Here is a 22,556-nt window from a genome sequence, read left to right as displayed (position 1 = left end):
GTTGGTTTTTCTATTTAAGCACTATGCTATGAAAAACAAAGCAGGATGAATAATGGAGTCAGTAATTAAAAGTTAATCTCATATCATTGCCATATTTTTGGAGCATGATCTGCTTTTACTTGATTTTACATAAGCAGTTAATCATTCTAACTCATTCACTCTATTGAGTAAAATGATAAATGTTTTGGTGATATCGTATATATATATTACAAATTATCATTAACTAGCTAATGGAACCCGTTAAGGTTGTATAAAAAACGATGTTAGATAATGTTTCCATTCCTTTTCTCTTCCATATTTCAGGGTCTTTTTTATCCCCCATTCTCAGCAAAAATCCCAAAACAAAATAGGTCTTGTATATCGCTCGACAGTTCCAAATTTACATGCCAAAAATTTCGTTAATCAAGTCAGCCAACTCTTGGTGATAGATGCCAACACACACAATGGATAATCTTTATAGTAAGATAGTATTATTAAATCATGAATTGCAATATTCAATGATTGTATGTGACTGTTTTCAAATGCTTAATAATAATGTTAAAGTGACCTTTAGATATTGTAGTATAATTGTGTTATGATCTATATTAACATAGAACTCTTATGTCAGTATTTATATTAACTTTAGATATTGATTGATTTCTTTCATATTTTTCCTTAAGCTCGATGTTTCCTCTCGGCTTGCCAGAAGAATTTTCTTTTGTTGCTACTTTTCGAAAGCGGAATTTTAATAAAAAGCCATGGCATTTGCTTCGTATGAATGGACGGAGAGGCAACCCTCAGTTTGGAATTACAGTCAACCCTAAGACCAATCAATTTAATTTCTACATAGTGGATAACCAGAGGGAGCTGCAGACAAAGAGATTTCAAGACGTAAATGTAGGTCATCTTATATGAATGATCACAGGATGAATATAACGCAATACTTCCAGACACACACAAAAACGGGAGATACTTCTGTACATGATACTGCCATATTTAACTCTCTCTCTAAAGTTTAGGTTACTCAAGGCTTCTTTTCTTCCTGTTATCAGACGTACCCTTTTTTTAACTCAACTGTGATATTTATATTTCTAAACACACAGTGTTGAATCCTTTTCCTCTAGTACACTTCATCTGTTTCTGATTACTTAAAACTGCCCTAAAGAAAGATATTTTTCTTTTCGTTTAAAGTACCAAAGGCTGATATTCTGAAATTGGTATTTCATGTTCTTTATCTTAGTAAGTTTTAATGAAGTTGTGATGAAAGTGTCAGAAGCAATAATTAAAGTTAGGTAGATATAAACAGGCCTTCCGCCCATTAAAAGGGGAAAAAAATGTAGAAGGGTTTTAAAAATAATTAATACTACACAATCAATTCTTCTGTTCATTTGTAGAAAAAAATCTCACACTAGTTTTAACTATCTGCCACTCAGTCCTTGAAGTTCCTTTGTGGCTAATGCTAAAATATCTTTTAAAAGTACAAAATTTAAGGTACACGCAAACTAATGTCACCAAAATCAGTGATTTTCAAGCAGTGTAAATACCAATGTTTGCTTCTTTTCATACGACATTTTTTTTGTTTAAAGTTCACAGATACAATGTAAGTTAGAACATATGTATGTATATATACTCATATAGTTTTCGTTGGCTTCGCTCTTCTTTAAGTTTTATCTTGTCCTGTAAAGACGCCTTCTTGCCATCTTCTTGACTCAGACTGTGATCGAAAGTAGTTGGTGTCTGTGTAACACGAAACCGTTCCAGTGAGATTTAGTACTGAGCATGTGCTTGCTATACGCTGAGCGTTTCCTTTGGCATCGGAACATTTTTTGGTTTGTAAACAAACAGGCTAAGTGCATCCTTCACAATTCGCTAAACTACCATTGATTTTTTTTAGTTTTGTGTGTGTGTGTGCTTATGATTCAATCCTTTGCAATCCTTTAGATCAGATCCTCTTACAACAACCACTAAACCACGAGGCTAAGCCAAGCAAACTTAAGTAGTCCAATGCACCAATACTTCATTCTTCCATTTTCTTCAAAATCTATAAGAGTGGTAAACTCTTTTTCCAAATGACATCATTTGCCTTGTTCCTCTCTGTACAATAATCTTCTTCTAGATTGTTATCCAAATAATATTGAGCTTCTTCTACTACTAGTACCATAGAAGAAAAATTATCTGTGACTAAATGTGTTTCCGTTAATATGCTTATCCATTTGTTTAAACCTTTCTAAATGTTTGTTCTGAACAATGAAGTTGTTTAAGAAAAGAATTTCGCAGTTGGAGGTTTCTTCTGAATTTTAAAGATAATAGGATAATAAAATAAGCACACAACAAAAACTTGTATTTCTTCTTTAAAATCACCGAATCTATAATAAAGCTTTAGTTCTTAATTGAACAGATTAACGTCTTTAGATCACATCTATGTTTATTAGAGAAAATCCTTTGACAACATAAGTTTTCTTAAAAAGATTACGAAGTTATGAATACAATACGTATTCTTCTTGAAACAACCTTTGAAATATTTCAGAGTCAGATAAGGTTAATAAAAGGATGTTGGGTTTCGTTTAAAATGCTGTATTTTTGCAAGAAATTAGTGGTTCAGCTGTATCAGGCATTTCCAAGACCTATATTTTTCATTTTTGAAAAAAGAATAAAAAACAACTCCTTCATCCCACTGTATAGTTCACGTAGACGCTCACAATAGAACCAAGGATAGGAAGATACACATAGCATAATATAGGGACAGATGAAGGTGATAGACTAGAGAAAAGGCAGCTAATCGATGCCACCTTCCTCTAACTCTTGGGCTACTCTTTTACAAACCTCCAGTGGCACAGCGGTATGTCTACAGACTTACAACGCTAGAAACTGGGTTTTGATAACCGTGGAGGAAAAAGCACAAACAGCTCATTGTTTAGCTTTGTGCTTAGTTACAAACAAATAAACCAAAAACTCTTTTACAAACGAAAAATGGGATTTATCATCACATTGAAAGAGAGAGCATGGAATCTGAACCCGCGACTCGTCGATTACGAGTCGAGCACCCTAAATATTAAATCATGCCAGGCTATATTGTAGTTGCATACCAAGCTGCTGTTTAACTATATTTAACAGTAGTATCATCAGTAATGAGAGAATGTAATACATTGCTTTACTTTACATCATACACTAAGTATTTCTGTTATTGTAAACAAACGGCATGAGTGATAAACTATGAGGATTTAGTACAGTTATTTTACAAAACTTGAATCATAAAACACATATAAGAAAGAGTTCCCAATCCCCATTACAAAATAAAAACACTTAATCAAATTGAATAACTGGCACTTTCTATTATTTTACAGCATTTAACACTGTATACGAATGATTTTTTTCTGTGAAGAGCCTCTTCTACCAACACTGAGCTTGTACTGTCCTTTAGACCAGTGGTTCCCAAACACTTTTAGTCTAAGGCTCCCTTGATGTGAATAAAACAGTTTGAGGCCCCCCAACCTATAAAACTGCCTTAAAATGTGATTTTAAAATCCCCCCGACACACACTACTTGAGCATGGTGATTAAAAAATAGTGTCGTAGTAAAAACAATAACATCTCCTTTCGACATTCTGTATCATTTAATTAATATTATTTATCGGCTTATTGTTTATTTGGAATTAAAATTAATTCAGAATCTTTGTTTTCGGCCCATTTTTTTGGCAACCCCCCAGAAAAAACTTCACGTCCCCCAAGGGGGCCGCGGCTCCCTCTTTGGGAAACACTGCTCCAGACAATATAATCTTAATACGATGTTTTGTAAGCTTGCATGCTCCAATTCCTTTCCCAAACCTATGGTACTGCAAGAAAAGTTTTGTTGCACAAGACACAAAATTTTTCACTGTCATCTTCTCTCACTCCCCCCCCCCCCCACTTTTTATACACTATTTTGAGCATGCCTATTCATTTTTCATTTTCCCATTAATTTAACTTAGTCACTGTGATGAGAACTCCGTTTTCCGCTTACTCATCTTTTTTGTTCGTAAAGCACATAAAATTTCATTTAAATACATGCATAAATGTTTCTATTCAGGTATTATGTATATTATATTTGGAATTTAGGAATACGTAATTTGGAAAAATTAATTATGTGCGAATAACATTACAAATATTAAAAGATCTGCATTATAAAATAGGAACATCATTCTTAAAACCATTGTAAGGGTTTGATGGTTTAGTTTGGATATTCGTGCAAGATTATACAAAGAGTTACATATGTTATAATAATACGATTTTGAATAGGCAAATCAACATGTCTCGTGACAAAATCACAACCCATGCGAAGTCTCGATGGAGCGGCGTGTATCAGAACTACATTTTGACATTGCTTGGCGTTTTGTAAGTAGTGTGATTCCACTGAAAACTGATTGCTTTTAGGAAGAGTATGTAACAGCCCTTTAAGATACAAAATGTGTTCAGATCAGGCATTTAGAATATCCAAGACAGGGATAACCTTGTACCCAATAGCTTTAGAAAACAAAGGAATATGGATGAAGATGGTTAAGCAGGAAAATCCAGAAATAGACCTGCAACAAGTCGTTACCCAGACCTGATAAGCAGGTGTGGCGTTTTGTAACAGGTGAGAATCTACGAACACAAAGGTCAGACAACAGTACGCAACATAATTAAGAAAGATCATCTCTGTTTGGAAACTTATGGAAAGTCACGTGTACACAAGCTGCGTCCACGGAAAACCTGTTCAAAAGTCAAGCAGCTGGAGAAGAAACGGGTATTCATACTGTTCTATACGAAGAAATATTGGACAAGTCGCAGAATACAACGTCTCTGTGATCAAATTGTTGAAATGGGAGTTGGAAAACCGTCATTTTCAAACACGAAATGGATTATAGAAAACCAGCAGCGATAATGATATGCTTTTGACGTGATAGTCTTACCATGCAGCCTTTTGCGATAGGAACTACGCTCTATGGCCATTGGCAAGATGCACGGCCGTCAGATATTACATGACTGGACGTGGCGACATGGCCTGTAGCCACGTAGTGAGAATCCAAAATAGTTTTATATATAACATATTCCATCACTGTATAAGAGCTATCTGCGCTAGCTCTGATAGAAGGTAAACAGCTATCTAACAGCATCCATTGCCAGTTCCTGAGCTACTTTCATTGAATAGCGAGTTTGATTGTCACTCTTATAATGCACCCAGGGCCCCCAATTCGATTTTAATTTTTTTTTTATTTTTATTTTTTGCATAACTAAGGGGCTTCAGATCTACCGTCCGACACGCTAACCACTATGCCACGGCCGGCCCAACCTTGTTATATAGAGTAACAGGCATAAAAAATATATATAAAAAAAACACAAAATATCAGAAACTTAAGAGGGATGAAAGGTCTATATAAATAAGAATTAAAATAAGAGTTAAAGGCTAACGTTGTTACAACTCTGTACAATGTCATTCAGTTTTATCAGGGAGAAATTTTATGTAGTCTGAATCTCTTGTTGGACATTTACAACTAGTTTTGCAATATTTAACTATGATCACATTTTCTTCGTTGTACTTTACATTTCTAATCATCCTAATTGTTGTTTATGTAGTGAAATCTTTACCATATTGCTACCATAAAAAAATCCGTTAATTTGATCTGTTTGCATTAAGCACAGATATGTGTCCAGTTCAAGGATCGAGCCCTATGTTTTAGCGTTATAAATTTTCAAGCTTATCGCTGACTCACAGGTGGCTCTTCATACGGACATCATTCCTAACTCGCAATATAAAATAAAAATATTCGGTAGATATATGAACATTCATGCGTGTGCTTATAGAATACAAAACTTTTTAATATAAAGATCAGAGTTCTGTGGTGTGGTTGTATTTATCTATCATAACCTAACGATAAAAAATATATGTCTTAATTGGCTCCTTAATCTTGAACTTTTGTACCAGTCAAATTCTTTGGTTTCCGTTTTCGCGTAAGAGATTCATTTTTATGTGGTAATGGAACATTGAATTTGGTAACTCTTGTCAAAACACTCTGATAAAAAAATTAAAGGCATCACAAAAATTTGGATTTTTAAACTGAGGCGGTCAAATCTTGTAATTGAAAACAACTGACCAGACTGAGAGCAACAAGTCAATAGTGTTTGTTCTCTATGCGGCTGCTCTTAGCCGAATTGTGAGATTTAACTTTCACTGCCTTAAAGTTAGAGTGCTGAAAATGCGGAGGATGTTCAGCAGCATATTGACGTTCGAACCTTGGACCTTCTGATACACAGCCGGCACCTTAACTACTACGGTATCAGAATCCTGTATCAAAGAACATACTAAGGCTAAACTCCGGATTATAAGTTCTTCAGTCAACTTCTGATTTACAGAATATTCTAGAAGTAAACTATGCTGGTCAAAACCTAGGTTATAGACCATTAGAAAGTTAAACTTTGGTCTATAAAAAAATGGTGGAAATGTAGAAAGCTGAGTTATGTTACCAAATCATTTGTAAATATTGTGATGTTTGTGAAAATGGATGATTAACGAAAATAATCCGGATTATAAGTTCTTCAGTCAACTTCTGATTTACAGAATATTCTAGAAGTAAACTATGCTGGTCCAAACCTAGGTTATAGACCATTAGAAAGTTAAACTTTGGTCTATAAAAAATGGTGGAAATGTAGAAAGCTGAGTTATGTTACCAAATTATTTGTAAATATTGTGATGTTCGTAAAAAATGGATAATTAACGAAAATAATTTCGTGGTAAATATTGGTGAAATAATAGAATCCACTTTAGCTGGTGCATTGTTAACTGATCATTACATTGACAGGAAATATTATGAAGTGTTATATATTGAACAAGCTTTTGTTCGTCGGTTTTCTCGGAAAGGTGACATATTGTAACTTCGGATTCACCTCAGGCTGACAGGTATACAGACACCCCCTTTACTTGTCTATGAACAAGCCAGCAGATGACGCTATTTATTTCATCTTTTTTAAATGCTGGTATGGATTATGAGGACCTTACGAAAGTGTCAGACCATTGCTAATGAACACGGTGATAGTTGAAACGTTAGCAAGCGTTTAATTTTTTAGTTTAAATTTTAAAACATTACTTATCAAAGAGAAGTCATGTTATAACTTATAGGACGTTCTTTGGTCAGCTTTAAACTATACAATGTTTTAGGGTTAAGCCATTATTTAAAAAATGTCTTTTGAGGCTAAACCATAAGTTATGAAACATTTAGAGCTACATCCTGATTGTTTACATAACGTACTTTAGTCGTGCTCTGGGTGGAGAGAAAGTTTATGTTTTATTTCAATCGTAATCCATAGATGGAAACCCGAATTTTAGGATTATAAGCTCGAGTGGTAAGTTTACCGATGAACTACCCGTGTGAGGGGGGGATAAGTATTAAGAAAAATATTTTAAATATGTAAACAGAAAATAGAATATACGTGTGTGTGTGTGTTACGTTTATGCTCAAAAATCTGCTATGTAATGCCCAATCAAAATTCTTGTCTCACGAAGATGTTTTAATAAGTATCCAATCATATGTTTGTTTTATAGTATGATAGCGAAATAGCTGTATGTCACGATTCAGCTTAAACTAGGGCGATTATGGTGTTTTTCTCTCTATCTAAAACTACAAACAAACTTTCAGCTGAATCATTAAGTTTTTCAGTTCTCGGGCACGTGGTAAACATGGGCATTCTTTCAAATCCCACTCAAGCACGGTGAAAGGTTTCCAAGGATGTACGATCTCGTAAAGAATGAAGAACAACACCTGTTGTGCTAAAGCATTTTTTATGACGGGTGAGAGGGGGATTTGGTGTTCATTTTAAAGTATTCGTGGAATTTGTAACAATGTTTCTTGTGAAAACAGGGATTCTTTAGCTTGTTTTTCATTTAAGCTACTTACAAGTAGAAAAAGTATTTTCTATGTCTCAGTAAAAACGGCTCTTATTAGTCAAGTGATTACACAAATGTACCAATTACTGAATAATAAATAATCCTCGGGCATTGTACAATAAAGAGCCAAACATCGTTTACACGTACATAACTTAAATGGGGTAACGTATTTTCTAGATTAACTCCACTTTACGGAGTGTGTCTATAGCAGATACGCAGGTTACGAAACAAACAAACTAAAATTTTAAATACTTGCAGCAGTATATACACATAATCAACATCTGCGTAACTTAAGATTTTAAGTTTAAAACGCACTCTCATGAGAACTTATTTGAAATATCGTTTTTGCCACCAAAGTATTGTATTGTATTCTGTATTTATGACAAAGCTAGTAACGCTATCTGCCCCCAGTACCCAATTGTGAATTACTGGTGAGAGAGAAGACGGCCAGTCAGCAGCACCCTACCACACTAAGGGATTGACTGTTACTCTTATAACGCATCTACTGCAGTTGTAGGGATTATTTTGTGGTATCACATGGATTCGAAAAAGAATTATTTCTATATTGAAGCATGTTGTTTCTCCCTGGAGTCGGTCCGTGGAGAAAATCGAACTTTTCAGTATGTGCACATCTGTTGTAAAATTTGCGTTAGCGAGTTCGTAATTTTGATGCTCGCCAAAACAGCATTCGTTATTTGTTGTTATATTGAAGTGCAAAACCTGAAAACTTACATACCGCTGTGCCACTGGGAGGCAGTATCCACGCATAGAATGATAGAATAAAACTGAGCCATCCTATAAATGATATGGCATTTTGGTAGCAGAATTATTCTGAAATAATTTTAAGTTTCTTTTTCTGTCTGAATAATGTAAGAATCAAGTGAAGAAAATATTTATTCTGGATATATTTTAAACAAGTTTTTGTTACGAGTCTGAGACGAAATGCATAACATATCGTAAATTATCTGCCTAACAATCTATCAAAGAATATCGTAAATTGTTTCTCCAATACAAACTACAAGTTATGAGGTGGCTTTCGATTCGCTAAACACTATTAAATGATATCCTTATGAAAAAATTCAACTTTCGAAATGAATGTACTGTTTTAGAAATTTTGTTTTGTTTTTCAAATTGAATCTATTTTTTCAGTAATTCAGTTCCCTATATGGATTTATTGTCTTATAAGATTTAGTTCTTTGAACGAATCGAGTGCATTATGAATCTATTTTTTCAGTAATTCAGTTCCCTATATGGATTTATTGTCTTATAAGATTTAGTTCTTTGAACGAATCGAGTGCATTGTGAATCTATTTTTTCAGTAATTCAGTTCCCTATATGGATTTATTGTCTTATAAGATTTAGTTCTTTGAACGAATCGAGGGCATTATTTTACATAGCTATTGCCGTTATTATTTTGTTTACGATACTTGTATTTAACGTGACAGAAATATTAATATTCCTTCACACATTAAGATTAAACTGATTAAAACAAGACACTTGGACCAAAGGCTAGTATTGAGCATAATTTTTAAGGGGTGGTTATGTAAAAGCGCCTGTATGAATGTATAATTTATTCAAATTAAGTATATTACGTATGACATTAACAAAATATCTAATATTGTATATGTTTACTAAATTAAATCCTGTACATGTGATTTTTAATTTTGATATATTCAAACGTTTGAATTTTATATGGTATTTTGTGCCGAGGTGTCAATTTAATGATCAGTTCAACTGTCAGTCTCATATCTGTCTCCATGTTTTTAGGCCTAATATCTTTTTGTTGGTAAAAACGTCCTATTAACTGGCCGTAGTAATATTGGAACGACTAAAAGAGTAACTAGTCCATTTTACATAAAAAATAAATAAAATTTGAATTATTTAGACCCTCTTACTTTACTGCAGCAAACTTAGCAACATCAAAACAAACGTAGTGTTCCAGATTAGTGTTTACTAGACAATCACTTAGCATCTTAGTTTTTCAGCGAGTTATATACACAAACACTTTTACAAATAGTTCCATACGGAAAATATAACGTTATTGAACAAGAAAACTAAAGGAAACCCTCTGCTTGTTTATAACGTGGGTATTATATGTTTTTCTTGGCAGTTTTGACCGTTTTCTGAAGTGGTTATGTATGGTGATGTCTTACACAATTTACTTTAACTGCGCCTAGGGATCCTGGTTGTTGATTTGACAACAGTTGCAAGACATTAAAATGTTTTAATTAGGCAACAAACTATTCCAACCATACGGGATGAGATGATTGATTCTTAAAGAATACTCCATTAAATCATTTGCTTGATGTGTGTTTTTTATTAAGATTACTTTAACCTGGTTTAAGATATCTATATAAAAAAAGAAGGTGATTATGAAGCGAGGAATGTTTTATAGTTAACGCAGTGTTTGGTTTTTGGCTTGTGTACATGGAAATTTGGCAGCTGTCGTACTGAATAAGGCCAAACTTGGAACTTGTCATCGAAAAAGCACGCACAGAAATCGAGTTTCCATAGTAGTTGAGATAGTTTTCTGGTATCCAGGTCACGCATGGATATCATTACAAAATCAAGATCTTGTGTTTGCTTGTTACTCGTTTAATTGCTTTATGCTATTTATAACATCTGGAATGTGGAAAACTGGCCTGTTAGAATAAATTTAAGGATATATATTCCATCATGAGCGGGATTTTCATAAACTCCAATGCAGTGTACATTAAAAGATATACAAAAATGATAATTGAAGACAAATTTCTTGAAATCATTGATCAAATACTTAATTCATGATTAAAAATCGCAATACTTAATTTAGCAGCTTTTTAACATTCGTAATATTTCTTAAAGATAGCCAATGGAATTGTTTTAACCTTTCAATCTCGTACCCTGAAAATTTTAGAGGAAGTTTAATCTTCTTAGCAATTAATTTTCAATACAAATTCTCTAGGAGTTGTGTAATTTATCTTATGTACAGACTCTAATTTAGCAGTGATAGACTAGAGGGACGACAGCTGTCAACAGCACCCACTGCCAAGTCTTGGGCTACTCTGTTACTAACGAATATTGGGACTAACCGTTATATTTTAACGCCTTTACGACTGAAAGGGTGAATATATTCGGTGATGGAATTTGAACCCGCATATCGCGAATCAAGTGCCCTAACCAATCAGGCTATGCTAAGCCAGCTTGGAAGCCATTCTCCTAATAAAGTGGGTTGGAATTATACCATATAACTAATAAATTCCTTATGATATGTTATAGAAAGCTAAGAAAGTACTCCTCACTAATTTATGAACTTCTATATTAGATACAAAATTTTACTAATTCCTTTTGAATTGGGTTGGGGGGCTTTTCATTCCTAAGGTTCACGGCCCGGCATGGCCAGGTCGTTAGGGGGCTTGACTCGCAATCTGAGGGTTGCAGAATCAAATCCCCGTCCCACCAAACATGCTCGCTCTTTCAGCCGTGGGGACGTTATCATGTTACAGTCAATCCCACTATTCGTTGGTAAAAGAGTATCCCAAAAGCTGGCGGTGGGTGGTGATGACTAGCTACTTTCCCTCTAGTCTTTCACTGCTAAATTAGGGACGGCTAGCGCAGATAGCCCTCGTGTAGCTTTGCACGCAATTCAAACCAAACCTAATATATGTCCAAATAACTTGTGAGTTTGGCGTCTCCTCCTTCCCCGAACGAGTTTCTAATGTCTTGGGTAAACACCAACGTGTTATTTATTATTATATCACAACTATTTTTTCTTCGCAATAAATAGCTACACCTGAAATTTTAGATGTGGGTGACTTGGCCGTTTAGCGCAGTGGTTCTTAAAATGTGGTTCGCGGTCTACTGGTTGTTCGTAGTGGTTCGCGGGCTGGTCCAAAATGCAAATTACTGAAGAACAATGTAACATCCGAAGCCATACGAGGCAACAGGTAGGGAGGTAGGTGGTTCGCGGTTTTTTTTTGCCGAAGTTGTAAGAGGGCCCGGCATGGCCAGGTGGTTAGGACGCTCGACTCGCAATCTGCGGGTCGCGGGTTCGCATCCCCATCCCACCAAACATGCTCGCTCTTTCAGCCGTGGGGGCGTTATAATGTGACGGTCAATCCCACTATTCGTTGGTAAAAGAGTAGCCCAAGAGTTGGCGGTGGGTGGTGATGACTAGCTGCCTTCCCTCTAGTCTTACACTGCTAAATTAGGGACGACTAGCGCAGATAGCCCTCGTGTAGCTTTGCGCGAAATTCAAAACAAACAAGTTGTAAGAGGACGGAAATATTTGAGAACCATTGGTTTAGCCTACGTATCGCATAAAGTGCTGCTATACCAAGTTGAAATACCAACAAAACAAATATATCAATAACTAGTTGAGTTCTTGAGTGTTGTGCCACTTCCCTTGTAATTAGATGCTTAAAACACGTTTCACTTGCATGGTTATTAATATATCCGACGTGCGTTTTTAAATTTCAGGAGAAATTAATGCTTGTTTGTTTGAAGTTAATGGCCTATCTGTGCTTTTCCCACCACGGGTATCGAAACCCGGTTTCTAGCGTTGTAAATTCGCAGACATACCACTGTGCTACTTTTTGTTTTTCGTATATTGCAGCAGTTCTTGTCTTCTAATTTTTAAATGTCAATAAAAGTAACAACGCATTTGAAAAAATATATATCCTACTATTTTGAATAGGAATGCATTTGATATAATGAAGCTACATTTTTTTCACACAAATTGGCATATTTCATACGTGTAATGTTAAAATAAAGTGCTAAGCTTAACTTTAAAAATAGGTTAAGTGTATGGGTTAACCGAGTAAGAAATAAAAATATATTTAAATCAACACAGTTTCAAATGTAAATACACACACACACACATATCTATATAGAAAATTTGAATTTAAATATATTTGATTCTGCATATACCGATTAATTACTGTTTCACTGATTTTAACTTTTTTTTAGTGTTATTTTTTGCCGTTCCCCAAAAGTCGATGTTATTACAAGTAACGTATTCTTATTTATAACACATTTTATTTTGTATATTTCAACTAGGTGGATGACAAGCTGTGGCATAAGGTACAATTCAGTGTGTTCAGAGATCAAGTTACTTTATATGTTGACTGTAAAAAAATGTCAACATTACCTATCAATCAGCCTGGACCAATTGACGTGAATGGGGAAATTATCGTTGCACAGTTCGACGCCAAGAAGGAAAAAACTGTACCGGTAAGTATGCTCTAGAAAACTAACGTTGATACTAATATCTATACCTCAAAACACAGGTTGTCGTCGTAGAACTGAAACTGTATCGTTGTCCTAAAAAAATAATTTTGTTACAAATATTGTTCAAATAAGCATGAGTTAGGTCGAGATACCTTCTTTCAATGATTCACTGCCTGGATTCATACATTTCTAGTTCTCTAACTTTCCTTGTAAAGATTCATTGTAACACATTAACACATTTCTTGAAACCAGAAATGGAATTATGATGATTGTCATTTCATCATGTACAGTGATGATGATTCGTTTTTTACGCACGGACATGTAATTTCTGTCTAAATTGTATTATCGTCATTAATTCTCATTATTATTTATTTTATATTATTATTAATTGTATTATTTATCATTATTATTTATTTATATTATTATTAAATGTATTGTCGTTATTAATTATGTTTGCTGTATTAGTTATATTATTATTATTATTAATTGTATTATCATTAATAATTACGTCGTTACAAGCGTGGAGTTGCCGATCTATTTAACGATAGAGATAAAATCAAGTAACCAAGTTTCAAATCGGTATACTGTAAGTTCAAAACAAAAGGAAACTGACAGTTAGAACAAAATACCATAACTGTGTTTATTAAAACGCTAGCAACTTAAAGTTTTATTTTAACTTTACTTTTTCAAACTGTGTACTTATGAAGTATGTAGGTATTAACGTGTCTGTTGATATAGTTTTTGACATTACACCGCTACTAATGACTCTCCCGCTTTTGCGATTAAAATTTTCCATTTAATTATAAAGTGAGAATATATTAATTCTCAGCTTAAAACTTCTATTAAAGAAGCTCATTTATCCATCAAAAGTCCTCTTATTAAATCGGTTAACCCTAGAATTACCTAAGCGTCTAGGACCCTCACGGTTTCTTATATTCACACATTTTTCTAAACTATTTATGCACTACACTGATTGGAGCTTTTTTGACTTTGTTGTTTATAAGATCCTTAATAATATAACAGCAACAACAAGAACCAAAAAATATCATCAATATTGAAATTAATCCCACTAATTGTTGCTGGGGTCCTCTATGAATCTTACGTAGAAAATATTTGGTTTCACCTTATTTGTTTGAATTAGTGACACTGAGTGTTGTAAGGCAACATTAAAACAACTCAAAACGATGTAATACACAGACCACAGTGGTAGTGAACTGTATAAAAGCAAGCTGGCGAGTTTAGGGTTGATTAGAAATCCACGCTTGTAATAACTGAGTCTGATACCTTAGTTATAACATCTGTCCATAGAGTGAGTTCGAATCCTACTTCGTTTCAGTTTTTACTTCTCTAAGTAGGTTCATAATAAAGTTTATTCATTCTTTTACATCAAACACTCTTTTATTTCTTTATCTTTATCATAAAATAGTAAATATAGAGTATTTTAAAGCAACAATCGCTCACAGTTAGTATATTTGTTTAATGTTATTTTAGATAGACCTACAGTGGATGGTTATCAGCTGCGACCCCTCGCGGCCAGAGAGAGAAAAATGTGATGAACTTATTGTAAGAACAGTTTTTATGGTTCCTTATTTTCCTTTAATTTTTTCGAAACTTTTTTCTATTTGTAATTCTGAACCGAATGACACGCGAATATCAAACAAATTAAGAAATAATATGGCGATATATGTATCAATATACTGATTTTCATCAAAGCGTCCAACTCACTTTTTCAGGATTTTATGCAAAAGCGTGTAATTGTATGCAGCTACTTTTGAATTACAGATTTGTTGTTGTTTTTTTATAGAGATTTCAGTGGTTAGTTTACAAAAATAAAACAATATTATTTTCAAACTTATAATAATCCTATTTATTTTGATAGGAAAACAACGAATAGTTCTGAAACACATTTAAAAGGAGGAACAGGTAAAAACGTGATTGTGTTAACGACATGTAACAAAATATCAGCAAAAACAAACTGTACAAAAATTAATGAATTCGTTAGCAGTTTTACTTTTTGTTGTTAGGTTCCTAAAGAACAGATAAAACCTGAACCAACGGATGTTGAGGCTTGCATAACGTGTCCACCCGGACCTCCAGGGTCAAATGGCACGCAAGTGAGTATGTGTAGTCATTAAAGATGAAATGTGAAACCCATAGAGCTGTTGATAAATAGTAAATCACTGTACACATAAACCCCAACATTGACAGACTATCTTAAAGTGAAAGCTAAACCAGTTTACCTATCATTTGCTCTCAACCACATGCATGGGATTTTCTTAAGTTAATCTGTGTTAAAATTATAATTAAATACATATACATTGCTTCATATATAGTGCTTAATGAATGTTTCGTTGTCTTTTTGACGTCACATCACTAGTAGCGCTACCTATCTACTATTGCATTCACAGTGCTTTCTGCCAACTGCCTTTAGTTGAGATTAATATAATACCGCAAGAGCAAATTACAATAGATTTATATTGCTTATGTCTGTTTTTAAAACTTGCCCATTCAAACGTTAATAAAATAAATCATATCAAAGCAAGTATAAGAGTATGCCTCTTATTTTCTAAAATAAGTTATAATTTCAATATTTTGTGATAAATATTACAGAATGGAAATGTTTCTACATAGTATATTAGTTTTCTTTTTGATTTTGTTTTCAACGTATGTTATATACTTAATACAAACAACAGTAATTCCTTTTCGCACAAAATTAGAGCCTCCTGAATAAGAAGATCCTGATCAATCAACATTCCAACTTTAGGTTCAGTGATTAAACACACAGGCAGGAGTGGTTTTATTTCATTAAAGACACTCGTATATTTCATCAGTCTACTGGTGTTTTACCTTACCACCTGATGATTTAGATTGCCTTAAAAAAGAGTTTAACATACAGAGTGTTACCACATCATTACCCAGTAGTAGCTATGGTGTGACCAGGAAAGTTACAGTAGAAGACGCCATATAGGATTTAGATTTAAGAAAAAAAAATTAAGCAACACAGTCTTCAGTCTCAAGTTGAATATTGAAGAAGTTACATACATGTTCCTACGTTCGTATGGCTCAGCTTTCGGTATCTCAGAAAATAATTAGTGAAAATTTGTATTTTCCAAATATTGGTGATCGAAATGTAAAACTACAGTTACGTTTCTTTAAAGCAATTAACATCGTTTCATACGTTCGTTTACGTAATCTGGCTTATAATAGAGCAGTTGTTTTCTTGCAATTCATCATATAAATAGCGCCTAAACCGCTACTATGTCTGTCGTATCCCAACCAGTTTAATGAACCCTAAACATTGCAGATATAGTCTGGTTGACACGTTATTACATGTTCTTTTTTGGTTTTCACTTATAAGTTTATAGAATGATAAGTAGAAGTAAACTGTAATATTTTATAAGGACCACCTATAATTGTAATATAATGTATTTATGATCTATGTCTACGTAAATTAAGAATGACTTTACGAAAGTCCTGTTCTGAATGAAACTAAAAAAAAAAGAAAAAGAAACAAATTAATGGATATTAATAGGCAATTCACTCCTTATAAAGAAAGGTCCACATTTTTCGAAAGCGCTTGGTTTATAAACTTTGATATTTTTGTCTTTAATTGAACCTACGTGTTTTCCTACCATTTATCATTATGATTAGAGATTCATTAATGCCGATTGAAGATAAAAACACTTAGTTAAATTGCTTGGGTTTCATTTTTGTTTACTTACATTCTTTGAGACATATTTCAAAACTTAAAATGAAATAATCACGACTGTACAAAAATTTTCAGGGACCACCAGGACCTCCAGGTCCACCAGGTAGGCCAGGGCTACCTGGTTTGAACGCCTTGCCTGGTCTTCGAGGACCTAAGGGAGAACCAGGATTCCCAGGAATTGCAGTGAGTCACAAGCTCTTTAAAGATTGGGGAAATATTTGTTTGAATCGTCACCGTTAAAGTTTTTATTAGCATGTTTACGACTCACTAGGAAATATAATGACTGTTTAGAGTAACCATTCAAGATGGAGTTGTGCCAAAGCTATATAAAACTGTGACACCATTTGAAAGTATGCTAGGAATCATTTTGTTTGCGAAAATACACATACAAATCACATTGTTTTTAACTGTTAAACTACACTTTGAAGTATAGCACCGTAATTTTTTTTTCTATTTCAACTGTAATTTTTGGAATGTGTTTGTACAAGAATTCAGACTTATTTTAAATATTCAAGTTGGGTCATATTGGTGAAATGTGACTAAGTTAGGTCATATTGGTGAAACGTGACTAAGTTGGGTCATATTGGTGAAAAGTGACTAAGTTGGGTCATATTGGTGAAACGTGACTAAGTTGGGTCATATTGGTGAAACGTGACTAAGTTGGGTCATATTGGAGAAAAGTGACTAAGTTGGGTCATGTTGGGGAAAAGTGACTAAGTTGGGTCATATTGGTGAAAAGTGACTTAATGGAAGCAAAATAATAACCTATAAAGGGAAATCGTGAAACGACAAGCATGAATTTTATTTTATTTATTTATTTAGGGTCTACCAGGTATAACTGGACCACCTGGTCCTGTAGGACTGGAGGGAAGACAGGTGAGTTTTATGATTTTTGTTTTTTACATGCAAGTACTGCATAAACTATTCTCACAACAAAAACGTTCTACAAATTAGGATAAAGCTTTTGTGATATGATATACAGCTCAAAAACTCACATGAAAACCTACAATACTTTAGAATTCTTATACAGGTCACTTAAAGGCGGTACTGAACAATGTTGCAATAAAGTTCAACCCTTGGGTTTTATTAATAAAACAACAAATGTGTTCTGATTCTCCTATGCCAGATTCCAAACGTTCTGAAACATTGTAGTAAAACATTATCTCACAGCCACCTGAATGTTTAGTGCAACTTGATAGTAAAGTTTTCTCGTCTATTTTTTGCTTGTAATCAAGCACAAAGCTACACAATTGGTTATCTGTGCTCTGCCCACCACGGGTATCGAAACCCGGTTTCTAGCGTTGTTATTCAGCAGACATACCGCCGTGTGACTTGGGGGTATTTCTAGTCTATCAATGGACAGCTAGCAAAAATAAAAACTTTTAAAAGGTACTTATTTTGTGACATATTATGTCATATTATGTCAATAATATGTCAAAAAACGTTTAAAGGGTACTTATTTTGTGTCATATTATGTCAATAATATGTCAAAAAAACGTTTAAAGGGTACTTATTTTGTGTCATATAATGTCATATTATGTCAATAATATGTCAAAAAACGTTTAAAGGGTACTTATTTTGTGACATATGTATCAATAAACAACAGATCTTTAACCTTATTATATACATTATTAACTGTACCTTTATTCATTATTCCACTTAATTAATTCATTTATTGATGTAACTTTATTCTTATTTTGTTTTTATACAATTTCTTTATGTACAAATGTATATGTTTATACTGTTCCGTTAAAATAATTATTTATAAATTTACTAATTTCATGAATTATTCTTTAGTTATTTGTTTTGTTATGGAGCTATACCTTTATTTCTACATATTATTTAAATAGCATTTACATACCTAATATTTTAGGGGCAGTCTGGACCGAAAGGAGAGACAGGTCTTCCTGGAGACCCAGGCCAAGCTGTAAGTAAAGTTTTTGTGCCATTATAAGTTGTTTCGATGGATGTAGTGTTTAAAACACTGCGATTGTAATTTCTTTTTTTTCTTTTTCTTCGCCAAGCTGTAAGTAAAGTTTTTGTGTCATATTATGTTGTTTCCATGGATGTAGTGTTTAAAACACTGCGATCGCCAAGCTGTAAGTAATGTTTTCGAGTCATATTATGTTGTTTCGATGGATCTAGTGTTTGAAACACTGCGATCGCCAAGCTATAAGTAATGTTTTTGTGTCATTATAAGTTGTTTCGATGGATATAGTGTTTAAAACACTGCGATCGCCAAGCTGTAAGTAATGTTTTCGAGTCACATTATATTGTTTCGATGGATGTAGTGTTTGAAACAATGCGATCGCCAAGCTGTAAGTAATGTTTTTGTGCCATATTATTTTGTTTCCATAGATGTAGTGTTTAAAACACTGTGATTGTAATTTCATTTTTTTTCTTCACCAACCTAATCTATTAATTTATAAAAAACCAGAACATGAACATAGAAATAAGCTATGAAATGTTCGATAATCTGACTATAATGTAGTTCCATGAAAACAGTTTCCGTTAATACAACCAAATGTTTAAATATTTCTCCATTAAAACATTTGAGCAATCCAATATCAAGTTTCTGTAATATTTCCTCAGTAATACGTTCAAACAACCTCGTACAAACAACATTCTGAAAAATTTCCAAAGTAAGATATTTAACCAACCTAGTTAAACAATCTATTACAACCAAGCCATTGGAATATTTTCAAAGTAAAATCTTCGAGCATTTAAAATTAGTAATTTAAAAAACGAAATATGTTTATAAATCTTACTAGATGTGTTCTGATATTGAAAGCTGAGCAATTCTTAATAACATTTAAGGAAATGAAACAACTTTGTTTGTTTGAAGTTAAGCAAAAAGCTACACAATGGGCTATCTGTGCTCTGCTCACCACGGGTATCGAAACACGGTTTCTAGCGTTGTAAGTCCGCATACATACCACTGTGCCACTGGGGGGGGGGGTAATGAAACAGGAAACAGGACTTCCGCCAATATCTTTCAACTAGAGAGATAGTAATAACGTTTGCAAAGTTTCGATGTCACTTACAACCATTCTATGAACCTTGTGTATGTGTTCTAAGACTAATACACAAGTAAAAGTATTTTCCCTAGTACATATAAGTATTGAATTAGGGAAATAGTTCTTGCGAGATTCCTCACAAATAGATGGTAAAATATTATGTATTGTCATATACATCCGAAACGTCAGTGGAAATATCTAATTTCTTTCTTGTCGCAGGGAAGTAAAGGTGATAAAGGCGACAGAGGAACACCTGGACAGCCTGGTACCCCAGTAAGTGGTCACGATTATTAGTTCAACATTGTTAATACAGAAAAATAAACATTATGCAGAGGTTAACTTAGAAAACAACCCACCTTATAGCTTCTGGTATTTTGTATATCTATACCAATTAAATATCGCTTTGGAGATTGCTTAACAATTCTTTTTATCTTTTATTTTCTAACAATATTTTGTCCAACAGCTTTTGTGAAATTAAAAGGTGCACCTTTTTAACATTGTGTCAATATAATCACGTGGCATTATTTAAACGGTTATCCTTTCCATAACAACCAATTTCAAGATCTTAATTTACTTATCTGCTGTTGCTCCCTATTGCTTGTCAATATTATCAGTCCAATAATTTACTAGGCAGCGTGTTTGACCTAACAGAAAATATATTGTATTATTATTATCATTGACAAATATATTTGGTTTAGTAACTTATGTTGTATTATTATACATAGAATTATTCATCATTCTACGTTAACTTAATGCTAGTCATGTGCTACATATATTGGAAATAATCAACTGATCACTATTAGTGTCAATGTTATGAAAATCTTAATGATAATCATTTATCATTTTAATCATCAGTCCTAAGAGGAGCAACTTGCACCACATTTGTTATCATCATGAATTATGTTTTAACTGGTAAATAAACCAATCACCATATTCAGGTCTGTATTACGTAACTAGTATACAAATCATCCGCCATCTTTATTTCCGTATTACGTACCTAATAAATACACCATTCGTCATATTTTTGTGTATATTACGTCACTTATAAATAGACTATTCGCCATCTTCAGGTCTGTATAATGTAGCTAATAAATAAATCATTGTCAGCATGTTTTTTTGCGTTACGTAATTCATCATATTTAGTTACATTAGTGGGAAATAAATGTTCATAGCCTTATATTCAGCAGCGAATCTTTGTCTGAAATACAATCGACTTTATATTTTAGGTAATATGATAGCAAGAGTTTTCCTATTCTTTCTGATTTGGACTTTTTTTTAAGAACGTGTTTTTGCAAACAAGAATTCGAATTTGGCTAGTGTTCGAAATGCATTGCATTGTACTTGTAAATGAGCTTCTATTAAAACAAATCAACGTACATAGGTCAGAATTAAAAATCAACCCAATAAGATAAGTATAGCTAATTAAATATACTCTTCTTTCATTCTTATTTATAATGATCAGAATACAAAGGTTGGTCTCTTGGATGAATTGAGATGGTAAAAAAAGCATTTATTTTATGAATACAGAATATTTTTATAATAATGATTCTTATATTCTAGTCAGAAATAAAATTATTATAAACCCTACTATATTGCTTTACGCTATTATTGTTGAAAGCTGTTTTAATCATTGCTTTTCAGGGTATTCCAGGAGATCAAGGGCCTCCAGGACTCCCAGGAAGTATTGGAAATGCTACAGTGGTTAGAATTATTACTTAGTTAAGAATACCTTAATCCATAATTTAGAAATAAAAAATTAGTATATGAAACACATAGATCATCTTATACCATATCAAACATGGAACCAAACAAAACCCTGCTGTATCATATATACTTACGTCTGTACTTTTGTCTAGTATATTGGGTGCATGATATACATTACTGTTCTAACATGATAGCAGAATCCTGGCTTGAAGTTTCCAAGAGAAATTATTATACATCCTATGCTACTAAGTCAAAAGCTTGTAAAGTATTATCATGAACACTCACTTAGCTGACTAGAGCTAGCCTGAAGGGTTCCAAGACGAAAGTTGAATCCTTTTAAAAAAAAAAACATTAAACTGGAGATCACAAATTGATTGGGCTTCTTTGTTTTTTCTTCTACTATTACATTTTGTCTCTAGGATTTCCGTAATTCATCTTGGAAGCTTGTTTGTTGAATTTTGCGCAAAGCTATTTGAGGGCTATTTTCGCTAACTGTCCCTAATTTTGGAGCGATAGACGAGATGGAAGACAGTTAATCAACACCATCCACCGCAAACTGTTTGGCTAGTCTTTAGCAACGGATAGTGGAATGAACCATTACGTTATAACGCCCCAACGGCTAAAAGGATGAACTTCTCCCGCTACCTGCAGTCTAAGAGTCGAGCGCCTTAACAATCAGATCACACTAGGCTTTCACGTTATGAACTCAAATATGAATTGTAAATCAATATCGAAAGAAGACTCATTCAGAAGTCATTGAAATTGTTATTCAACCAAAGCGAAGCTACGATCTTTAAAATTACTGACATATGATAACAAGCAAACTCATTTACCTAAAGTTTAAATAACAATAAACTTTGTAAAATGTATTAATTATTGTTATTTTTCGCGGAATTAATAAAATAAATAACTGTAAACTGACATTAAACTATGTCAAAATCTAAATTCGATGACGAGGAACCCACTTTGAGACTAATAATGGCTGGAGACGGCTTGAATGGGTAATGAAGAAAAACTTTAATACAACAGCAAATGTACAACGTTTC

The 22,556-nt window shown here is 33.4% G+C and overlaps 1 protein-coding gene across 1 annotated transcript in view; it reads left to right on the top strand.

Moving 5' to 3' along the window:
- LOC106463331 (collagen alpha-1(I) chain-like) overlaps positions 1-22,556 on the top strand; it is a 79,618-nt gene that overhangs the window by 10,225 nt on the left and 46,837 nt on the right. The window contains exons 4-12 of the mRNA XM_022391275.1: positions 660-876; positions 12,910-13,083; positions 14,572-14,643; positions 15,105-15,194; positions 16,865-16,972; positions 17,612-17,665; positions 18,663-18,716; positions 20,026-20,079; positions 21,448-21,507. Coding sequence (XP_022246983.1) covers positions 660-876; positions 12,910-13,083; positions 14,572-14,643; positions 15,105-15,194; positions 16,865-16,972; positions 17,612-17,665; positions 18,663-18,716; positions 20,026-20,079; positions 21,448-21,507 — 883 coding nt within the window. The remainder of the gene's footprint in view (positions 1-659; positions 877-12,909; positions 13,084-14,571; positions 14,644-15,104; positions 15,195-16,864; positions 16,973-17,611; positions 17,666-18,662; positions 18,717-20,025; positions 20,080-21,447; positions 21,508-22,556) is intronic.

The sequence above is a fragment of the Limulus polyphemus genome, unplaced genomic scaffold (genome assembly GCF_000517525.1).
Source record: "Limulus polyphemus unplaced genomic scaffold, Limulus_polyphemus-2.1.2 Scaffold52, whole genome shotgun sequence".
Classification (NCBI taxonomy): domain Eukaryota; kingdom Metazoa; phylum Arthropoda; class Merostomata; order Xiphosura; family Limulidae; genus Limulus; species Limulus polyphemus.
Note: the sequence above shows the minus strand (reverse complement) of the source record. Positions and strands in the feature narration are given on the sequence as shown.